This window comes from Tamandua tetradactyla, chromosome 7 (assembly GCF_023851605.1).
Source record: "Tamandua tetradactyla isolate mTamTet1 chromosome 7, mTamTet1.pri, whole genome shotgun sequence".
In the NCBI taxonomy this organism is placed as follows: Eukaryota; Metazoa; Chordata; class Mammalia; order Pilosa; family Myrmecophagidae; genus Tamandua; species Tamandua tetradactyla.
Genome location: NC_135333.1, coordinates 157,195,244 through 157,219,642, shown reverse-complemented (window position 1 = coordinate 157,219,642; position 24,399 = coordinate 157,195,244). Strand labels below are relative to the sequence as shown.

Sequence of the window (24,399 nt, the reverse complement as noted above, 5' to 3'; positions counted from 1 at the left end):
TAATCAAAGAAGAAAATGTCTGGGATATTTAGGTTCAGGTGTCCACCTGGCCAGGTGATGGTGCCCAGTTGTTCTGTTGCTGTGGACTCAAGTCATCAGTTTGTGAAATTCATCTATGACTGATTATGATCGCAGTTTGCTGAGGGGAGAGACGTTCTTCCAATGAGTGAGGCTTAAAAGGAGAGGTTGGTGGAAAGAGAGCTCATCACAGCTCAGTACAACTCAGCTCAGAGCCCATACAGACCCAGATGTTTGAAGATGGAGAAAGAAATCACCTTGGGCAAAGCCATTTGAACCCAGAGGCTGGGAGGGAAGGCCTGCAGACATTGCCATGTGCCTTCCCAAATTAGTAAATTTGTAACGAATAAATCCCTTTTACAAGAGTCAGTCCATTTCTGATGTGTTGTATTCTGGCAGCATTAGCAAACTAAGTGTCCTTAAGTGTTTGTCTCTTTTTCATACCTCTGTTCTGAGGTTAAATTATTCTCATGGCCCCTGGATTCTCTTAAGATAGATTTGGCTGACAGTAGAAGAGATATTAATGGCTCTTCATGGACTGTGGAAGAGCTTATAAATCTCTATCTTTTCTTATTGGAGATGTACAGGAGAGTAAAGTGGATATCATAGTTTTATCCAACAGTCTATGAATATGGTTTAGAATCCTTTAGTTCTCTTCTTGCCACTTTACCTCAGTACCTTTTCTAGTAGGCAAGACAAGCTTCTCCTGATTTATTCAGGATCCCAATCAACATGGGTTTATTTCTTTTGTCTTATTCTCATCTAGGATCCTTTCGTGGAAGTGGGATGAGATCCAATTCTGTTGGTTCAAATGCTTTTACTTGCTTAAGGGGACACATTCAATAAATCAAAATATTATTCTGAATTGTGTTCAATGACTCCTGCAAAATGATCTGAGTCATTATATATTAATATTATCTAAAACTAATCATAGTCAGTTTACTTTTACTTTTGCTAAATAGGGATACTTATGTTACTTTTTGTAAAAAAATTCTGAATATTTAGGCATGGTAATATAGTTTTTTTTTTTCTCATCCTCCATGCTCTCTGCCCTTCTCCCTCTAGTTTTAGAAGATCCTGTGTAACAAACCTCTAGATAGCATATTATTGAGTAATTTTAAAGATACCTAGCTATCCTAATTACTAAAGATCAAAATATAGTCTTTCTGATTCTTTGGCCTGTATTCCTTCTATTATTTGGCAGACTTGAAATAGAATACAAAATAGCATGTGGTAATGCCTTAAGAGAGTTACAAGTAAAGTGTTGTTGGAATCAAATGTTTTGGAATTAGAGAAACTACAGTTTATACTTATCCTTGAAGAGTTTTAACTTGCAGATTTGGGGTGGGAATGAAGGAAGACTCAGTCAGAGGGAAGAAACAGAAGCAAAAGCATAAAGATAGACAAATCTTCATTCTGGACAGAAAAGTTCATTCTGTCCAGAGTGTTCTGTATCTGACGTTAAGTAGAAAATACTGGGGCAGATGATGAAGGGCCAGATTAATTTGGAATATATTTGGTAGGTAATGGAATGCCTTTGTGTGTTTTTGATCAAGGGAATAATATGATCAATAATGTGATGGTTCTTGTGGCTAGAATATTCTTGTGTTCATTATGTGCAGTTCTTGAAAGTATCCCATCATTTAAAACTTAAAAATTTTTGGTGTAACTTACATTTTAATCCTTGTGTTTTCATATATGTGTATATATATATGCAAATTACTTTCAGTTCAACAAAATTTATTTAGCACCTATATTCCAATTGTTGCAGCATAACAAAACCACTCCAAAAGCTAGTACGTAAAACAAGTATTTTATTCTGGTAAAGATTCTGTGGGTCAAGAATTCAGATAGGGCACAGGAGGGATGGCTTGTTGCTGCTTCACAATGCCTGGGCTCTAAGCTAGGAAGACTTGAAAGCTAAGGGTGACTCACCAGTGGGGGACTGGAATCATCTGAAAGCTTCACTCACGTATCTGGCAGCTGGGCTGGATTGACATGAAGGCAGATTCCCAGCTGGTACTCTTTCCAAGAGTGTTTGTGCAAGGCTTGTGATGTGCTTGAACTTTCTGGATAGCCCAGGGTTACCTTTCAAAAGAGGCTAGAAGGAAGAAAAAATAGGTAGAAAGATATTTAAAATACTTTTACCCCTCTTTTTTTTCTCTTATGTATTTATAGACTCTAGAACTAGGTTGGAACTCTGTGCTTCACCAGGCAGTCATTTTATTCTTTTAATCTTTTTGTCCTAGCACCCCCCTTTTCTATCTTATTACCTTGATTTATTATTCTTTATAGCATTTACTATTTGACACTGCATTATATTTATGTTTATTTCCCATTTACCCCACTAAAATACAAGTTCCAGGATGGAATTTGTTTATCATTGGAGTCTTGTGTTTAGAATACCTGACATGTAATAGGCATTCTGTTTGTTAAAAGAATGCATAAATAAACAGGTGGTTTAAAATATTATGTTTATGTTGTCAACTCCCACATTTATGTCTCCAGCATGACTTGTTCTCAGAAGTCTGTCCACAGTTTGAATTACTTACTTTACAACTCAAATTGCAGTCATCTCAAATTTAACATGTTCAAAAGAACTCCCAAGTTGTATTTCTTTCGGTCATTCGTTTCAGTGTAAGTACTATTATCTACCCAGTTAGTTAAGGTAGATTCCTTAGAATTATTGTTTAGTTATTCCTTTCCTCTCTTATTTTTATTTCCCAAGTGTAATTAATATGCATCCTCTTTTCTTCATCTTCTCTGCTATAACCCTAGTCTAAACCAGCATTATTAGTCATCTGGACTTCTATAAGAATTGTTGTTGAAAACTTTCCTGCTTTAAATTTTTTAATGGTTACAAGTTTGTTAAGCTGCCAGAATGCAATGTATAAGAAATGGAGCAACTTTTAAAAAGGGAATTTGATACGTTTACAGTTGAAGGCTGTGAAAATGCCCCAACTAAGGCACTAACAAGAGGTTCCCTTCACTCGAGAAAGGCTGATGCCATCAGGAACAGCTCTGTCAGCTGGGAAGGCATGTGGCTTGTGTCTGCTGTTCACTTGCTCCTGGGCTCTGTTGCTTTCAGCCTGTATTCATATGGGAGTCCCTTACTTTGTTTCTTTGGGGCTGGCTTTCACTTCTTGACTTTCCCTTGGCTGTCTTCAGATTCTGGCTTGCCTAACATCTTATGGAAAGGCACATGGCAACATTTGCTTGGTTCCAAGCATCTCCAAACATCCATGTCTCTGTTCTGAGCTCTCTCCAAAATGTTTCGTCTTTTAAAGGACTCCAGTAAACTAATCAGACCCATCTGGAATGGGTGGAGTCACATCTCTATCTAATCATAAGGTCACATCCATAATTGGGCGAGTCAGATCTCTGTGGAGATAATCTAATCAAAAGTGAATGAGGGAAGCAAGCTCTGGTTTGTGAAGTTTATGAAACTCTCGAGTGCTTCACCTTGGCCAGAATGAACATGCAGCTTTAATGGTGGAATCTCATACCCAAATCTTTGGGGCCACTTTTTGAATACTCAGGATTTTGATGATCATTTTTTACTACCTATTTTAAATAATATTTATATTATGAAAAGACTATAACCACAGTGTAGGTTTATGATGGGAGGGTACTTCTAATTTTGTAAAAAACATGGATTCTGAGTTTTAGGAGATATCGCATCAAGTTAAGACAATATCACTTCTGTGGTATTGTTCTGAATAAAAATTTAGTTTCTTAGTAATGTTTCTGTCTTAAGTGTGAAAATACATCTCTGAAAGAACAAATGGAATCTATAAATAAGGAACTGGAGATTACCAAGGAAAAACTTCACACTATTGAACAAGCCTGGGAACAACAAACTAAATTAGGTAAGTACTATTGCTCTGTAATATGAAATGACTGTTATCAAATAGTGAATATTTTTTCATTTGAAATTCCTTTTCTATTCCAGATGAAAAGGGAGTACTTTGATAAAGTGAGCTCTCAGCCTAACAATTTAACTTAGACAGCAGTTGATACATAATATCTTGTATTACTTTCTACCAAATTTTGTTTTTTCAGTTCTTGAATTAGAATTTTCCTAAAGAAATAATATATGTTGAAAATTATCACTAAGCTTTATCTATTTTGAACCATTTAAACAATTGTTATAATACTATTAATTTTGAAATATCTATATTTCAGTAATATTGTTATGAGTTTTTTCACTGTGTATAAATTTACATTAGGTATGCGTTAGTTGATGCTTTTAAATTAAAGGCGCAACATAAAACATCTTATAAAGAAAATTTGAAAATAATTTAAATTGCCCATAGTTCCTCTACTACATTATCATATTTTTTATATTACTTTATGTGTTTACATATTTTATATTCAGTTGATCCTCACTATTCACAGATTCTAGATTTACGAATTTGCCTACTTACTTAAATTTATTTGTAATTCCAAATTAGTACAACAGTTTTGCAGTCATTTGTGGACATTTGCAGAGAGAGCAGTTATAAGTTTGAGTTGCTTAAGGTGCACATACCCAACCAAAGTTAATTAAGCCAACACTCTGCCTTCTTGTTTCAACTGTCACTTAAACAACTAACCGTTTTGTGGTGTACTTAGTGCACATTTTTTGTTTTGTGCTTTTTGTTGCTAATTTTGCTTTTGAAAATAGTCCACAAGTATACATAGTACACAAATGCTGTCAAACGGTCTAAATGCAAGAAGGCTCTGATGTACCTCATGAAAAAAGAATGTGCTACATAAGCTTCATTCAGGTATGAGTTATTGTGTGAGCTCAGTGTTAATGAATCAGCAATATCTATTCAAGTGTCTTTAAACAGAAACACATATAAAGCAAGGTTTGATGTTTATCAGTTGACTGAAATATTGTGACCAGAGGCTTGCAAGAACTAACCTTGTAGTTACCCAGGAGAAAAGGTTCAGTTTCCCTAATTCTGTGTCACAGTAATTGAATAAAACATAACTATCATGAATAATGAGAATTGGCTGTACTTTATATGAGGCTCCTTATTTTGTTATATTAACAAATATAAATATATATACATGTTTCATCCATCAAACTTTTAAGTGTAAATATTCATGTAATATCATTCTGTGTGTGATTAAATCACCAGTTTTTCTTACTTTAGCTGTTGCTTAAAATGCTGCAATGAACATCTTCACGTGTAAGAGAGTAGCACCTTCAGAGACCTGGGTTCAATTCCCGTTGCCTGCCCATGCGCAAAAAAAAAAAAAGATAGAGAGTAGCACCTTATCTGAGGGTATTAAAATCTTTGTGGCTCCTGCTAGGGTTTTCCACATTAGGTTTTTTAAATTTTTAAAATATTTTTATTGAAATATTTTCGTGCATCATATAGTTCATCCAAAGCGTACAATCAGTGGCTCACAATATCATCACATCGTTGTGCATTCATCACCGTGACCACTCTTAGAACATTTGCATCACTCCAGAAAAAGAAACAAAAAGACAAAAGAAAAAAACCCATGCATCCTATACTCTCCATCCGTCCCTTGCCGCATTAGGTTTTCAAATGATTTTGTATTAGTTTGTGGCACTTTAACAATTTTATCTCACTGGCATTTTGCTTTATCATTTATCTGTTTCCCAGACCTTAGGATTCTAATACTATTCAAGGTTTCTGTTGCTAAACAGAGCTGCTTTATTAAATTAGTAACTGAAACATGGTGTAGAGGGGCCTGACATTTAGAAATTTAAGACAAGCCACTTTTAGATGAGTAATTTTTAACTCATTAGGATATTAAATATGAATTGACTCCCATGCATCTCCAATATACAAGAGGATACTATCCATTTACACTAAGAAATAAACAGCTAATACTTACAATTTTAGAAGGTTCTCAGTTCATTTTATACCGTCTCCCTCTTTAATAAGTGCTGAATTCCCTATAAAAATTCCTTAATTTTCAAATACCAGAATCTCTTTCATATTTGGCTTTGTATCCTTGAATTTTTTCTCTATTTCCTGTTGCCTTAAGATATTTGCTCAAAAGTGTCACTTCATTAATTTTTATCTACTAGAAATTTGTTGTTTCGCTATTGTGCCCTTCCCACTCATGAAGAAATCTCCAAATATAAGAACATGCTGATGCCTAACCTACTTCAGTCTCTGTGACAAGCCTCCCTTCATCATCAAAGTTTAGCATAATAGAGAAGGTTTTTATGTTCTTTGGATTTCTATATTTAGAACAGGTGTTTTCTTCCATAGTGGTGCTTAGGGTTGCCTGTATGAGTCTTTATATTTCATAGTAGACTGGTTTACTAAAGCTTTTTTTTTTTTTATTAATTAACGGAAAAAAAGAAATTAACCCAACATTTAGAAATCATACCATTCTACATATGCAATCAGTAATTCTTAACATCATCACATAGATGCATGATCATCGTTTCTTAGTACATTTGCATCGGTTTAGAAGAACTAGCAACACAACAGAAAAAGATATAGAATGTTAATATAGAGAAAAAAATAAAAGTAATAATAGTAAAAAAAAAAACAAAAACAAGACAAAACAAAAACCTATAGCTCAGATGCAGCTTCATTCAGTGTTTTAACATGATTACTTTACAATTAGGTATTATTGTGCTGTCCATTTTTGAGTTTTTGTATCTAGTCCTGTTGCACAGTCTGTATCCCTTCAGCTCCAATTACCCATTATCTTACCCTGTTTCTAACTCCTGCTGGACTCTGTTACCAATGACATATTCCAAGTTTATTCTCGAATGTCGATTCACATCATTGGGACCATACAGTATTTGTCCTTTAGTTTTTGGCTAGACTCACTCAGCATAATGTTCTCTAGGTCCATCCATGTTATTACAACTTCATAAGTTTATCCTGTCTTAAAGCTGCATAATATTCCATCGTATGTATATACCACAGTTTGTTTAGCCACTCGTCTGTTGATGGACATTTTGGCTGTTTCCATCTCTTTGCAATTGTAAATAACGTTGCTATAAACATTGGTGTGCAAATGTCCGTTTGAGTTTTTGCCCTTAATTCCTTTGAGTAGATTCCCAGCAATGGTATTGCTGGGTCGTATGGCAATTCTATATTCAGCTTTTTGAGGAACCGCCAAACTGCCTTCCACAGTGGTTGCACCATTTGACATTCCCACCAACAGTGGATAAGTGTGCCTCTTTCACTGCATCCTCTCCAGCACTTGTCATTTTCTGTTTTGTTGATAATGGCCATTCTGGTGGGTGTGAGATGATATCTCATTGTGGTTTTGATTTGCATTTCTCTAATGGCCAGGGACATTGAGCATCTCTTCATTTGTATTTTCTCTTCTGAGAGGTGTCTATTCAAGTCTTTTTCCCATTTTGTAATTGGGTTGGCTGTCTTTTTGTTGTTGAGTTGAACAATCTCTTTATAAATTCTGGATACTAGACCTTTATCTGATATGTCATTTCCAAATATTGTCTCCCATTGTGTAGGCTGTCTTTCTACTTTCTTGATGAAGTTCTTTGATGCACAGAAGTGTTTAATTTTGAGGAGTTCCCATTTATTTATTTCCTTCTCAGTGCTCTTGCTTTAGGTTTAAGGTCCATAAAACCGCCTCCAATTGTAAGATTCATAAGATATCTCCCTACATTTTCCTCTAACTGTTTTATGGTATTAGACCTAATGTTTAGATCTTTGATCCATTTTGAGTTAACTTTTGTGTAGGGTGTGAGATATGGGTCTTCTTTCATTCTTTTGCATATGGATATCCAGTTCTCTAGGCACCATTTATTGAAGAGACTGTTCTGTCCCAGGTGAGTTGGCTTGACTGCCTTATCAAAGATCAAATGTCCGTAGATGAGAGGGTCTATATCTGAGCACTCTATTCGATTCCATTGGTTGATATATCTATCTTTATGCCAATACCATGCTGTTTTGACCACTGTGGCTTCATAATATGCCTTAAAGTCAGGCAGCGCAAGACCTCCAGCTTTGTTTTTTTTCCTCAAGATGTTTTTAGCAATTCGGGGCACCCTGCCCTTCCAGATAAATTTGCTTATTGGTTTTTCTATTTCTGAAAAATAAGTTGTTGGGATTTTGATTGGTATTGCATTGAATCTGTAAATCAATTTAGGTATGATTGACATCTTAACTATATTTAGTCTTCCAATCCATGAACACAGTATGCCCTTCCATCTATTTAGGTCTTCTGTGATTTCTTTTAACAGTTTTTTGTAGTTTTCTTTGTATAGGTCTTTTGTCTCTTCAGTTAAATTTATTCCTAGGTATTTTATTCTTTTAGTTGCAATTGTAAATGGAATTCGTTTCTTGATTTCCCCCTCAGCTTGTTCATTGCTAGTGTATAGAAATGCTACAGATTTTTGAATGTTGATCTTGTAACCTGCTATTTTGCTGTACTCATTTATTAGCTCTAGTAGTTTTGTTGTGGATTTTTCCGGGTTTTCGACGTATAGTATCATATCGTCTGCAAACCGTGATAGTTTTACTTCTTCCTTTCCAATTTTGATGCCTTGTATTTCTTTTTCTTGTCTAATTGCTCTGGCTAGAACCTCCAACACAATGTTGAATAATAGTGGTGATAGTGGACATCCTTGTCTTCTTCCTGATCTTAGGGGGAAAGTTTTCAATTTTTCCCCATTGAGGATGATATTAGCTGTGGGTTTTTCATATATTCCCTCTATCATTTTAAGGAAGTCCCCTTCTATTCCTATCTTTTGAAGTGTTTTCAACAGGAAAGGATGTTGAATCTTGTCAAATGCCTTCTCTGCATCAATTGAGATGATCATGTGATTTTTCTGCTTTGATTTGTTGATATGGTGTATTACATTAATCGATTTTCTTATGTTGAACCATCCTTGCATACCTGGGATGAATCCTACTTGGTCATGATGTATAATTCTTTTAATGTGTTGTTGGATACGATTTGCTAGAATTTTATTGAGGATTTTTGCATCTGTATTCATTAGAGAGATTGGTCTGTAGTTTTCTTTTTTTGTAATATCTTTGCCTGGTTTTGGTATGAGGGTGATGTTGGCTTCATAGAATGAATTAGGTAGTGTTCCCTCCACTTCGATTTTTTTGAAGAGTTTGAGGAGAGTTGGTACTAATTCTTTCTGGAATGTTTGACAGAATTCACATGTGAAGCCATCTGGTCCTGGACTTTTCTTTTTAGGAAGCTTTTGAATGACTAATTCAATTTCTTTACTTGTGATTGGTTTGTTGAGGTCATCTATGTCTTCTTGAGTCAAAGTTGGTTGTTCATGTCTTTCCAGGAACCCGTCCATTTCCTCTAAATTGTTCTATTTATTAGCGTAAAGTTGTTCATACTATCCTGTTATTACCTCCTTTATTTCTGTGAGGTCAGTAGTTATGTCTCCACTTCCATTTCTGATCTTATTTATTTGCATCCTCTCTCTTCTTCTTTTTGTCAATCTTGATAAGGGCCCATCAATCTTATTGATTTTCTCATAGAACCAACCTCTGGTCTTATTGATTTTCTCTATTGTTTTCATGTTTTCAATTTCATTTATTTCTGCTCTAATCTTTGTTATTTCTTTCCTTTTGCTTGCTTTGGGATTAGTTTGCTGTTCTTTCTCCAGTTCTTCCAAGTGGACAGTTAATTCCCTAATTTTTGCCCTTTCTTCTTTTCTGATATAGGCATTTAGGGCAATAAATTTCCCTCTTAGCACTGCCTTTGCTGCATCCCATAAGTTTTGATATGTTGTGTTTTCATTTTCATTTGCCTCGAGATATTTACTAATTTCTCTTGTGATTTCTTCCTTGACCCACTGGATGTTTAAGATTGTGTTGTTGAGCCTCCACGTATTTGTGAATTTTCTGGCACTCCGCCTATTATTGATTTCCAACTTCATTCCTTTATGATCTGAGAAAGTGTTGTGTATGATTTCAATATTTTTAAATTTGTTGAGACTTGCTTTGTGACCCAGCATATGGTCTATCTTTGAGAATGATCCATGAGCACTTGAGAAAAAGGTGTATCCTGCTGTTGTGGGGTGTAATGTCCTATAAATGTCTGTTAAGTCTAGCTCATTTATTGTAATATTCAAATTCTCTGTTTCTTTATTGATCTTCTGTCTAGATGTTCTGTCCATTGATGAGAGTGGGGAATTGAGGTCTCCAACTATTATGGTAGATGTGTCTATTTCCCTTTTCAGTAATTGCAGTGTATTCCTCACCTATTTTGGGGCATTCTGATTCGGTGCGTAAATATTTATGATTGTTATGTCTTCTTGTTTAATTGTTCCTTTTATTAGTAGATAGTATCCTTCTTTGTCTCTTTTAACTGTTTTACATTTGAAGTCTAATTTGTTGGATATTAGTATAGCTACTCCTGCTCTTTTCTGGTTGTTATTTGCATGAAATATCTTTTCCCAACCTTTCACTTTCAACCTATGTTTATCTTTGGGTCTAAGATGTGTTTCCTGTAGACAGCATATAGAAGGATCCTGTTTTTTAATCCATTCTGCCAGTCTGTGTCTTTTGATTGGGGAATTCAGTCCATTAACATTTAATGTTATTACTGTTTGGGTAATACTTTGCTCTACCATTTTGCCTTTGTATTATATATATCATATCTAATTTTCCTTCTTTCTACACTCTTCTCCACACCTCTCTCTTCTGTCTTTTTGTATCTGACCCTAGTGCTCCCTTTAGTATTTTTTGCAGAGCTGGTCTCTTGGTCACAAATTCTCTCAGTGACTTTTTGTCTGAAAATGTTTTAATTTCTCCCTCATTTTTAAAGGACAATTTTGCTGGATATAGAAGTCTTGGTTGGCAGTTTTTCTCTTTTAGTAATTTAAATATATCATCCCACTGTCTCCTTGCCTCCATGGTTTCTGCTGAGAAATCTACACATAGTCTTATTGGGTTTCCCTTGTATGTGATGGATTGTTTTTCTCTCGCTGCTTTGAAGATCCTCTCTTTCTCTTTGACCTCTGACATTCTAACTAGTAAGTGTCTTGGAGAACGCCTATTTGGGTCTAATCTCTTTGGGGTGCGCTGCACTTCTTGGATCTGTAATTTTAGGTCTTTCATAAGAGTTGGGAAATTTTCAGTGATAATTTCTTCCATTAGTTTTTCTCCTCCTTTTCCCTTCTCTTCTCCTTCTGGGACACCCATAACACATATATTTGTGCGGTTCATATTGTCCTTAAGTTCCCTGATACCCTGTTCAAATTTTTCCATTCTTTTCCCGATAGTTTCTGTTTCTTTTTGGAATTCAGATGTTCCATCCTCCAAATCACTAATTCTATCTTCTGTCTCTTTAAATCTATCATTGTAGGTATCCATTGTTTTTTCCATCTTTTCTACTTTATCCTTCACTTCCATAAGTTCTGTGATTTGTTTTTTCAGTTGTTCTATTTCTTCTTTATGTTCAGCCCATGTCTTCTTCATGTCTTCCCTCAATTTATCGATTTCATTTTTGAAGAGGTTTTTCATTTCTGTTCGTATATTCAACATTAGTTGTGTCAGCTCTTGTATCTCATTTGAACTATTGGTTTGTTCCTTTGACTGGGCCATATTCTCAATCTTCTGAGCGTGGACAGTTATCTTCTGCTGCTGGCGTCTGGGCATTTAGTCAGATTTCCCTGGGTGTCGGACCCAACAAGGTTGTAAGATTTTTCTGTGAAATCTCTGGGTTCTGTTTTTCTTATCCTGCCCAGTAGGTGGCGCTCATGGCACACGTTTGTCTCACGTGTTTGCAAGGGATCCCCCCGGTCACCGATCTCCGTGGCCTGGGGATTTCCGATCCAATTCTCTCCGTTGGTTCGGAGGGCCGCGCGTGGTGGGGGCGTCAGCCGCCGCGGCTTGAGGGGACCCTGTGGCTGGTCGCCGGCCGCAGCGGGCCTGGGGAATTCGCCACCGGACCAGGAAGTCGCCCGCGGGGGAGGGGCGTCGGTCACCACCCACCGCGGCCTGGGGAATTCCCCACCGGACCAGGAAGCCGCCCGCAGGGGAGGGCCACCGCGGCTTGGGTAGCCCTCTGATCCGAGACTCCTAGCCGGACCAGGAAACCACCCGCAAAAGAGGGGCGCCGGCCGCCTCGGCTTGGGAAACTTGCCTCTCTGAGACTCTCAGCCGGCCCGGGAAGGAGGGAGGGAGGAGCTCCGGCCACCACAGCTGCCGCTGCTCGGGAAATCACGTGCCATTCGGGGATCTCACCGCAGCCGAGTCTCGCAGTCAGACTAGCCAGTCCAGACTGGGGTACGCTGTGTGTCCATTCCCTGCCGTGGCCCCGGGAGCTGTTCTGCACTCTTTACTAAAGCTTTTAGCTTATTCTACTAATCTTTTATTTTTAGTTACTTGATCATTGCCTTCAGGAGCTGTGCCAAATAGCAATTTGTGAGAGTGATGCAGGCACCAAAGCATTTTTCTCCAAAGAAAAAAAAATGTGTGTTACTTTGAAAAAACTCAGTTATAAAACTCGAACTTGTAAAGCATGAAAAATAGAGGGGGGAGGCATTACTGGTATTATAAAGAGCTGTCTGCAAAGTAAATCACTGATTAGTTCTTTTTCAGTAATTGGGATCCATAAACATGAATTTAAATTGAATATCTAAAAAATAAAACATTCCTTACCCCAATTTTTTTTTTCTGGAAAATATCATTTATGCAAAATAAAGGTATACGTTTTCTCCTTCCCTCACTGAAATGATTAAGTAACTAATGATATTTCTATGTGTTGTCTTTTTTATGGTAAGTTGGGAGTTTTTAGTTCTCTTTTCATTTAACCACAGACCTTTAGTCCAAAGACAAGCTGTACAACTAAAATTAAGGTATAAAAACTAGAAAGAAAATGTAAAATAGTGACTGATATTAGTTGTGTAAAAAAGGTCAAATAATTTTCATGGTTAGAAAAAAACATATTTGGATATACCCCTCAATCATATGACTTCAGATTTTTTACATTTTACAGCTTGAGTATGTGACTTTAAAAATCACGGCATTACCTGTACATTGATAAAGTAGTGTTGCTTTACTACACTTTTCATACAGCTTATTTCCTTTCAGTTAAAAAATATGTATTTTACTGATCGGGGTTCCTTCTGTCTGACACCTCCCATACTAAGTCCATATATGTTATTTCAGTAATTACATGAGGTTTGCTTATCACTGAATTGGTGAAGAACATTAGTTGTACTGAGATTAAATGGACTCTTTAGCCTCATATAGGCAAAAAGTAACCGAGCTAAGATGAAAGTACAGGTCTGTCGTAATTCAAAAAGCTCATGTGCTTTCTATGAAAATGTATTGCCTCCTTATATAGAAAACCTGAAATATATGAGATTTACTTAAGTATTGTTGCATATAGGAAATGAATCTAACATGGACAAGGCAATGAAATCAGTAACCAACAGTGAGATTGTTTCTATTTCCAAAAAAATTACTATGCTGGAAATGAAGGAATTAAATGAAAGGCAGCGGGCTGAACATTGTCAAAAAATGTATGAACACTTAAGGACATCATTAAAACAAATGGAAGAGCGCAATTTCGAATTGGAAATCAAATTTGCTGAGGTTTGATACTACAATTTTTTCACCAGTTAGAGAATAAAGAATTAGCCTTGGTAGACATGATATTATCATTAAAAGATTTGTATTTAAGAAGTAGCATGTTAATATAGTGTTGATGTTTCATGTAATAAAATATTTATTTTTAAGTCTTAAATACTTAAAGAGAAGGCATATGTTTCTGTGAATGAGTTCATGTTTTACACCAGCTTAACACTGTTGGATTTAACATGCTAAAAGATATTGTTTGTTTAATAATGAATGCCTTCCACTACCATCCATTCATTTAATACATATTTGTAGAGTATATTTTACATTCTAGGCATTTCACAGAGGGCAGGACAATAGCAGAAACAACAATAGACATTAATCCCTACCCTCAGGGTGTTTACATTCTAAAAGGAGTTTTAGACTTCGTTGCTGTAGTCAGAATCATTAAACTGCCTGGCAGTAAATGTAATTTGCAAATATTCAACAACTTATGATAAAGTAGCACTTTTGTAATTTTCATTTGTTTACCTGGAGAAATAGTATATTTTCCAAAGTGTATATTTATCTTTGTTTATTTTAAATGAGTGACTAGATCTATATTGATAAGATTTTATTTACTTACTTGGATTTATTTATAGATGATACTGATAAAGTAAAATACAATGACTGTACTGTATTCCACGTAAATTAAAAATAGCAGAGGTTCATATATATATTAATGAGTTATCTAAAATAAGTGAATATAACCAGACTTTCCAAAATTTGTTTCTGACTTTTTCTTCTTCAGTCTTTTCTTCACATCTTTAATTTGTTTTTAACACTATGTACCCAAATTCAAAATATGAACTAATGCAAAGTAAAGAGGACTATAGTACTCTGAAAACTAAATTACAAGGAAAACCTTGCCAAAAACTGATGTATCTGAATATTTTTTCCCATGTCTCTTTTTCTTAGCTTACAAAAATCAATTTGGACGCACAGAAGGTGGAACAGATGTTAAGAGATGAATTGGCTAATAATGTGAGCAAGGCAGTAAGTGATGCTGATAGACAACGGATTCTAGAATTAGAAAAGAGTGAAATGGAACTAAAAGTTGAAGTGTCTAAGTAAGTATCAAGAAACTTTTTACTCATTTGACTAGATGTATTTGCTCTAATTTGTCTTGAAGAAACCTAATTAGAAAAGTACAGCCAGTAGTAATTGTACTGGTTTTTTTTTTTATGAGAACAGTGTTGAATAACATTAAGAAGATTGATATTTAATGGGTATAAATAATATGTTGAAGAGGAAATAACCTCTCAAGAATCTCAGTTTTTAGAGTCCTGGAATAGTATTGTTGAAAGTACTGAGCTTGGAGTCAAGACTCTTCAAGGCCTGCTTGTTCCACATACTGTAGTTTTGGAGAGAGAGAAAGGTTGACCACGTGATTTATATAATCTTAAGTTTCTTACTTTAATGGAGTTCTCTTCTGCCTGTTTCATTAGATTGCTATAAAAATAGAATGAAAAAATAGATTTTGAGTTAATTTACATTTACTGGGAAAAACTATGTATATTATAGTGTACTAGGCACCGTCTTAGGTATTAAACATTTAACTTGTACAATTATACTTAATAGCTCTGAGGTAGCATTGTTGCTTTCTTTTTTGATGAGGAAATAGGAGGCTAGCTTAGAACACAAAATATATATAAGGAACATATCCAGTGTACCATGTAGGTGCTGTGTCCTCTTTCTCCTTTGTAATTAGGTGCTCGTAAGTAGAAAAGTAGAAAGTGTGAGGAGAATTGAATTAATCTGGCTAGCACAAATAATTAGTAAAAATGTTATTTATGGCTGTGCATTTATAGCCACTACATTGGAGACTTTATAGTCCTCTTGAGAATATCTCATTCCCAGCCTTTTTCACTATGAAGGACTCTTTTTACTATTATTATTCTCTCCTCCTGGATCTTACCTTTCAAAACAAACTTATTTATAATTATTAATCATATTTTATTAATCAAAGGCTTGTATTACTGGCAACAAGAGCTTCTGATCAGTGTGAAGAAAACTGGCTTAGCAATTACATTTTGCTAAAATTGTTCCAGTACAAAGCAAAGAAACTAAATTTCTTTTAGCCTGTATAATTTTATTGCAGTAATCTTTTAAAAAATTGAAGAACTTCCTACCATTAAGTCCCTCCTTTTTTTTTAAATAACAGAAAATGTATAATTCCTTTTCCTTCACATTTCTGATAGCTTGTGAATTACAATATATGAAACAAATAAAGCATTAATTAATCCACCTAGGGTACCAAGGAATTTATATTTCTGAATTTTTAACTATACAGTTGTATCTGATACATCTAAGTAATACCTTATTCTAGCATATCCCAAATTATGATAAACATTTGAAAATGAAGTGCGAGAAAAGGGTTCTTTGACTATATGTATTTGGTAAAAACTATATTAAGTGCAGTTTGAGATAATTGTTGATTTTAGAACATCTAAGGACACGAGATGATATTATGTCATGCATTTTCAAGGGGAAGAGATGTTGGGAATAGAGTTTTCACAGAATTTTTTTAAACACTCATGGAATTATATTTTGTTTCGTTTTGTTTTTGTTGTAAAAAATAACATATATACCCAAAAAGCAATGAATTTCAAAGCATACCATAACAAATTATTTATAGAACAGATTTTAGGGTTTGTATGGGTTATAGTTCCACAGGAATTATGTTTTGAGAAGCAGTTTAGAAAGCTTTGCTTCAGTATTTTATACAAAGAAGAGATACTGGAAACTAATGGCTTTTCCAGGGGTCTAATGTGAAATTCAGGTGTTTACTTAGAAAATGTACTTAATCAATCCTAAAATAATTTATCACTTCCTAGATTGAGAGAGATTTCTGATATTGCCAAAAGACAAGTTGAAATTTTGAATACACAACAACAGTCTAGGGAAAAGGAAGTGGAGTCCCTCAGAGTGCAAATGTTGGACTATCAGGTATGTATGTTATTGACTCTTATAAAGATATAGTTTACTTTTTCCCTGAGTTCATATTAGATATTGGGATGATTTTAGCATTTTAATCAGAGGTTATGCCAACCAGAGTCTTTTATACTTCTTAGTTGGAGTCTAGCAGGAAAATTCTTTACTTTGAAATACACTTATAAGCCACAAAAGCATTTAAGTGTCTTTATTTTATCAGCTGAATGCTGATAAAAGTTAAGACACTGAGGAAAAGTATTAGTAAATCTATAACAATATTGTGTTTTATATTTATATCTGGCTTTTCATATAGTCTCACGTTATAAGTTTTTATTTTAGAATAAAAAAATAATTGTCACATCATTGACATAAGTATGATATCAGTTTTAAAGACAGAGAAATACTCCAACTATTACTTAACTTAAATGCCAGAGTTGGATTTTAAACACTTGGTTCTAGTTTTTTTCTTTTATAATTCTTTGGTAATAATTTGGATTAAAGCAAATTTAGACTTTTGTAGGATCTGTCTAGTGTGCCACATTGTTTAAGATTTTTATTTAGTAAATTTTAATTTTATTTCCATGATATTTTTCAATGGAAAAATTTGAAACTTACTACAAATATGTATTTTTAAAATTAGGCACAGTCCGATGAAAAGGCACTTATTGCCAAGTTACATCAACATATTGTCTCTCTTCAAAGTAGTGAGGCCACTACTCTTGGTAAGTTGGAGTTGGTTACATCCAAACTGCAGAAGATGGAGGCCTGTAATTTGCGTTTAGAGCAGAAACTTGATGATAAAGAACAGGCCCTCTATTACACTCGCTTGGAGGGGAGGAACAGAGCAAAACATCTGCGCCAAACAATTCAGTCTCTACGACGACAGTTTAGTGGTGCTTTGCCACTGGCACAACAGGAAAAATTCTCTAAAACAATGATTCAGCTACAAAATGATAAACTCAAGATAATGCAAGAAATGAAAAATTCTCAAGAAGAACATAGAAATATGGAGAACAAAACAATGGAGATGGAATTAAAGTTAAAGGGCCTAGAAGAGTTAATAAGCACTTTAAAAGATGCTCGGGGAGCCCAAAAGGTAAAACAGTGATTTTAAGTCTAGTATTTCCGAAAGAGTTACTAAATAATTTTAAGCTCTTAACGTATACCTGTTTGAAAAATGCCTAATATATGACCAAAATCCAGTTGTAATTCATTAATTTAGTTAGAAATTTTGGCATTATTATTTGTAAAAAGATGGAAAATGAGACTTTTCTAAACAAATATTTTAGTATAAATATTTGTATAAGATCAAAGAATTTTAAGCACTCTAAAAAAGTTCATTTATATGTTAAGTACTAATTATAAATTATTCTTAGCAATTATAGTTAATTATGGTTATCCGTTGAACTATCAGTTGAACTCTACTTTTCATATTTATTAGCTATTTAAACTTATTTAAAAGTAGTAGCCTACATTTATTTTATTTATTTATTTATTTTACATGGGCAGGCCATCAGAAATCGAATCCTGGTCTTTGTTATGGCAGGTGAGAACTCTGCCACTGAGCCACTGTGGCCTGTCCTACATTTATTTTTTAATATAATTTTTTAAGCCTCCATTTGAAAAGAAATAAAATATAATCTTGCAAGTGAATCTTATTCTGTGGGCTAGGGGTATTTATGATTTCCATTTTTTGAAAGTAAAACCAGTGTTTCAGTGCCTTGCTTACAGTATTCAATAAATATATGAAAGTGAATATTAATTAAGAGTAATATTCATTCCAACATAATTTAAAGAATGGTTTACGTTAAGATCCCATATATTCTTAGAAGTGAATGTATGAAATATCTAAGTCTCTAAATAATTTAAACTTTGTCATGTAGTTTAACCAAGGATAGTTTTCTATCTTATTATATAATGAAATGTTGTGCATTAATTTCTATTAATCATTGAAAGCAATAGAGAAATATTTATTTAAACAGAATATTTGTATCTGTAAATTTGTAATATCTTTAGGTAATCAATTGGCATATGAAAATAGAAGAACTTCGTCTTCAAGAGTTTAAATTAAATCGAGAATTAGTCAAGGATAAAGAAGAAATAAAATATTTAAATAATATGATTTCTGAATATGAGCAAACAATCAGTAATCTAGAAGAAGAAATTGTGCAGCAAAGCAAGGTTTCATTTTATATTTATTTTTACGTTTTGTTGCTAAGTTTTTTTTTGTATGCTATGTGATGAGGGTCAAATATCATTTTTTTCCATGTGAATATCACATTATGACAGGATCATTTATTGAATTTTTTTTTTTTCTGGAGTGCACGGGCTGGGAAGTGAACCCAGGTCTCCCACGTGGCAGGCAAGAATTGTACCACTGAACTGCCTATGCACGTCCAGTTGCTAAGATTTTAAACCTAAGAATATTGCATGAGCAACTATATTATTCTCCTAGTTGTAACTCCCATTACTGATATTATAAAATATTCTTTTGTTTATTTTCTAAACTGTTCTAAAAATGGATGCTTACTTACTGAATTGTTATAATAGTGGCCTTAAACTTAAAAGGATCAATACTTATTTGGTAAGTTGATTTTTATTTTGATATTAGTTATAGAACTTTTTATAGTTACAAATTTCTGTTGCCTTGTATTGAGGAAGTAAAAGAAGGCAGCTGAGTGTAGAAGAAAGTACAGGTACTTTGGAGGTAGAGGAAATTCACAAAGCACGTACTTGTCTCAGAGATTTTGTTGTTCCCTTTGCCTAAATTTTTCTTATTCCTGATGCCTGTATTAGTGCTTTCACTGTCTTCAGATCTTTGCTCAAATGTCTTACCTTACCAGTGTAGCCTTCATTTATCACCAATATGCAACAGTAAATCTTACCATCAAGATGTCCTCATTAGAGAATACCTGGCTTCATTTTTCTACATGATATTTGTCACCATCTGATGTATATTGCATATTTACTTGTTTGTTTATTGGATATCTTCCCTCACTAGAGTATACATTTCATAGTGACAGGGACTTGGTCTTGTTAACTGTTAAATGCTCATTGCCTAGAATAGTGCTTAGCACATATGTGTCATTAAATATTTTTTGAATGGATGGATGGATGGATAGGTTAGAATCCTGACTCCTTATCTGCCTCACTCAGTGATCTTCACCTCTCTAAGGATATTTCTTTTTCCATAAAATGTAAATAATAATAGTGACCTCAAAGACTTGCATTAATATTAAATAAGAAAACGTATATAAAGTGCTTGTCATTTGCTTGGTCAGTGTGTGTCTGGCACAAATTCTTTTTTCAGTTTCATGAAGAAAGACAAATGGCCTGGGATCAAAGAGAAGTTGAGCTGGAACGTCAGCTAGATGCTTTTGATCATCAGCAAAATGAAATACTAAATGCGGCACAAAAGGTATCAACTAATCCTGTTTGCTCCTCCCATATTAACTGATAGAAATGTTTTCTAAAATTAGATGCAATTCTAATTGATGTTATCTTTTTATATTTAAAATATAAGTAGAATTTAACCTATTTTTTTTGTCAAAGTTATAAAAATTAACATTGTACTTTTCAGTACTGCAACTGATTTTTTTTAATGGTGTTCTTAACAGTTTGAAGAGGCTACAGGTTCAATGCCAGACCCTAGTTTGCCTCTTCCCAATCAACTTGAGATTGCTCTGAGAAAAATAAAGGAAAATGTTCGAATAATCCTAGAAACACGAGCAACTTGCAAATCATTAGAAGAGGTAATTAGATGAGGTTGCATGTTAATTAATACACTGCTTGGTATGCTTGTATAATTTTTAAACATTATTTATTAAGATGCATAGATTAATGAATAGCATTATTGCTCATTCCATTCTCCTTTTCCTCTCATACTGTTTCTATTGGCCAATAATGCAGTTTTACTGAGATAAATTCACATGTTGTGTAGTCATCCAAAGCGTACAATCAGTGGGTCACAGTGTCATCATACAGTTGTGCATTCATCACCACAGTGGATTTTTGAGCGTTTGTATTACTCAAAAAAAAAAAAGGAATAAAAATAAAAACAAACAAGAACAGCTAGTTAAAAACCTAAAATTGTGGAATTGTAACCCATATCAAACTCTGAAATCAATTCTATAAATAATTGTTGCAGTGTGCTTTGAAATGTATTGCTTTTTTTGTATATGTCATTTTTCACAAAAAAAGAAAAATATTTCTTCTAGCCTCCAGTGTTTTGGAGCAGCTAGAAGGAAAAATCTGAAATAGTAGAATGGTAACCCATAACAAACTCTGAAATCTATTATGTAACTACTTGTTGAAAATCAGTGCTTTTTTTTTAATTAATTAAAAAAATGTTTTTTAAATACCAAACAAATACAAACATTCTTAACTTTTGATCATTCCATTCTACATTTATAATCAGTAATTCACAATATCATCACATAGTTGCATATTCATCATCATGATCATTTCTTGGAACATTTGCATCTATTGAGAAAAAGAAATAAAAAAAAAAACAGAAAAAAATTCGTACATACCATACCCCTTAGACCTCCCTTTCACTGATCACTAGCATTTCAATCTAAATTTATTTTAACATTTGTTCCCCCTATTATTTGTTTTTATTCCATATGTTTTACTCATCTGTTGATAAGGTAGGTAAAAGGAGCATCAGACACAAGGTTTTCACAATCGCACAGTCACATTGTGAAAGCTGTCATTATACAATCATCTTCAAGAAACATGGCTGCTGGAACACAGCTCTACATTTTCAGGCAGTTCCCTCCAACCTCTCCATTACATCTTGACTAACAAGGTGATATCTATTTAATGCGTAAGAATAACCTCCAGGATAACCTCTCGACTCTGGAATCTTTCAGCCATTGACACTTTATTTTGTCTCATTTCACTCTTCCCGCTTTTCATCAAGAAGATTTTCTCAATCCCTTGATGCTGAGTCTCAGCTCATTCTAGGGTTTTTCTCAATTCCTTGATGCTGAGTCTCAACTCATGAGATATGACAATTTTTACTTCACTGGGTATTTAATCACTAGTTTTCACCTTGGGGCATACTGATCAGAAAAAGACATTTGTTTGTAGTTATGAACAATATAAGGTAACCTTCTCCTGGATGATCAAGACTTGATGTTTGTTTTCATTGTTTAATTTGAAGTGCATCTTTTGAGCTCTGTGTATGAATTTTCAATTTCATTAAGTTTCTGTGGTTTAAAATGTTTGAAGGTAAGTTAGAAATTATATATTAAGTCTTAAATTTGATTAATGGCCTTCTTTATTAAATTATCCAGAAAAGAATTTAAACAGAATGTGCTTTTCATTTTACTTTCTATCCAAACATATTAACTGTAAATGTATTTAAAAATGGTTTTGCAAATTGAATTTTGCATTTTTCAATCAATCAAGAAAATTTGGATTTTCTTCAATGATTATAACTAGATGTATCATTTATGTGAATTACCACCAAGTTACTTATTTGAGTATCTCCCTTAATCTTACTGAAGAGTAAAAAAACTTTTATTTATGCTTTGTTTTAATAAAGTTGTATATTTTATAATGGGTATTCATTTAGTTTGGACACTAACATTTCAGTTTTTGTACTAAGCTAATTTTTATGGATTAGCCTTTTGCTAGTCTGATAGTTAGTGGATGTAGATAAAAAGAATGATTTATCATATTTCCTTTCTTAATCTAGCACCATACATTTCTTGTCCTAAAACTGCAGTGTCAAATAAGTGAAGTACCATGATTAAACTTCATTTTTATCACAACAGTGATGTTTCTAAGACATGATGTTCTATAACTAAATAAAATACACATGCAAGTAATTGTGTGTTGTTACATAGAAATACAATAAATTTAATCTTATTAATCACATAGCTTTAATAATTATTATATGAAAAATAATTAAAAAACTAATCTAACTAAAATTTAGATCACATTTTTAAAGGGAAAATTTTTAATAATTCATTATGATTTGATCATTGCAGAAATTAAAGGAAAAAGAATCTGCTTTATGGTTAGCAGAGCAAAGTATTCTGTCAAGAGATAAAGTAATTAATGAACTGAGACTTCGATTGCCTGCCACAGCAGAAAGAGAAAAGCTTATAGCTGAACTAGGCAGAAGAGAAATGGAACCAAAATCTCATCACACATTGAAAATTGCTCATCAGACTATTGCAAGTATGCAAGCAAGATTAAATCAAAAGGAGGAAGTGTTAAAGAAGTATCAGCATCTTCTAGAAAAAGCCAGAGAAGTATTTTATTACATTGTTTTATGCTCTTTTATTTATTATCATGTTTTTTAGTCAAATATTATTCTGCCCTGAAGTGGTTTTTCACTTTTTCCATCAAATGATTCTATTTAGAAATTGTTACTTCCGTATGATTGGATTATACATCTGCCAGTAAAACTGGCAGTTTATATGGACTGAGTAAATCAGAAATAGCTGTTGGGGTGAGGCCATATGCTTCTGAAAAACGTCAGTTGAGTGTGTAGGTAACAATTGAAGTAAAAATTTAAAATGAAATTTTTGGGTTTTTTGTATATATATTATATTTCCCAATTAAAAAAACACTAAAAAAGTGAAATCTGTCACACTGGTTATCATTGGAAATCAGATTTACTATAGAGGGTAAATCTTACATTTAAAAATTTTTCTAAAATTAAAACAATTTAAAATATGAATACATTGTTATTCCAATGTTAAGAATAAATAATGATCTAAGATTGGGCTGGGCAATTTGAACATGTGCTGGGAAGGTATATACTGGTCTAGAATGTAGATGTAGGTGTTTTGTCTTCCCTATCTCATAGGGATTATAAAAGACTAACGTGGGGCCATGCTGCCGGAGTTACACAGACCTCTGCATTGTGTCTTTAGATAAGATGTGTGAAAATCTATTTGAATAAAAGAAATTCATTTAAAAAAAAGATTAATGTGAGTGTGAATTATTTTGAACCACAATTTAAGACAACATTTTTATTTTCCGCAAAACAGGAGCAAAGAGAAATTGTTAAGAAACATGAGGAAGACCTTCATATTCTTTATAATAAATTAGAACTACAGGCTGATAGTTCATTCATTAAATTCAAACAGACAGCTTGGGTAAGAGTCTAAGAACTTCATTCTGTTCTTTATTGATTTTTAAGACCATATCATTTAAAATTTAGCTTACTTCCTTTTTTTCAGAATGGAAACCACCCTACCTTTTGTTGCCAAAACAATCTACTGAATGTGCAGCTCTGATTGTTTCTCTCCCTAAATCTAAATCCTCACTGCTGCATACAAAATCATGTTCAAAATCCTTAGCCATGCTCTCAAAATCTTCCATAATCTTACCTCAGTCTTTGTTTTCAAATTCCACATGTTTTAGTTCTTGGGTTGCTTAGAGCAGATACCATAAAATAGTTTGGCTTAAACAGTGGGCATTTATTAGCTTACACTTTGAGGCCAAGCAAAGGTCCAAATCAACGCCTCATCAAGGTGATGCTTTTTTACTTGAAGACCAGCTGCTGGCAACCCTTGGTTCTTCTGTCACCTGGCAAGGAAAAATAGTTGGCACCTGCTGGTTTTTCTCTTCATTTCCAGGTTTCTTTGGTTTCAGCTTCTTACTTCCATGGCTTTCTCTCTTTCTTTTATAAAGGACTCCAGTAATAGGATTAAGTCCCATCCTGAATGAGGTGGGTCACACCTTAATTGAAGTAGCCTCATTAAAAGTTCCTACTTTCAATGGGTTTACACTCTACAGGAATGGATTAGATTTAGGAACATGTTTATTTGGAGCACATACATCTTCAAACCACCACACCACACTTTATCAGTTCCACCTGTATGAAACTTATTTTCATCTTTTGAATTCCTCTCATATCTAACCTCTT

At 33.9% G+C, this 24,399-nt stretch overlaps 1 protein-coding gene across 5 annotated transcripts in view; it reads left to right on the top strand.

Moving 5' to 3' along the window:
• The window catches only part of CEP290 (centrosomal protein 290), a 103,019-nt gene that overhangs the window by 42,055 nt on the left and 36,565 nt on the right, over positions 1–24,399 (top strand). For 4 of the 5 annotated variants that reach the window (XM_077111539.1, XM_077111538.1, XM_077111541.1 and 1 more), the window contains 10 exons: positions 3,776–3,887; positions 13,348–13,553; positions 14,493–14,644; positions 16,412–16,523; positions 17,149–17,604; positions 18,525–18,689; positions 19,819–19,926; positions 20,126–20,260; positions 22,508–22,774; positions 23,519–23,626. In XM_077111539.1, coding sequence (XP_076967654.1) covers positions 3,776–3,887; positions 13,348–13,553; positions 14,493–14,644; positions 16,412–16,523; positions 17,149–17,604; positions 18,525–18,689; positions 19,819–19,926; positions 20,126–20,260; positions 22,508–22,774; positions 23,519–23,626 — 1,821 coding nt within the window. The remainder of the gene's footprint in view (positions 1–3,775; positions 3,888–13,347; positions 13,554–14,492; positions 14,645–16,411; positions 16,524–17,148; positions 17,605–18,524; positions 18,690–19,818; positions 19,927–20,125; positions 20,261–22,507; positions 22,775–23,518; positions 23,627–24,399) is intronic. The other variant, XM_077111540.1, reaches the window with a different exon arrangement.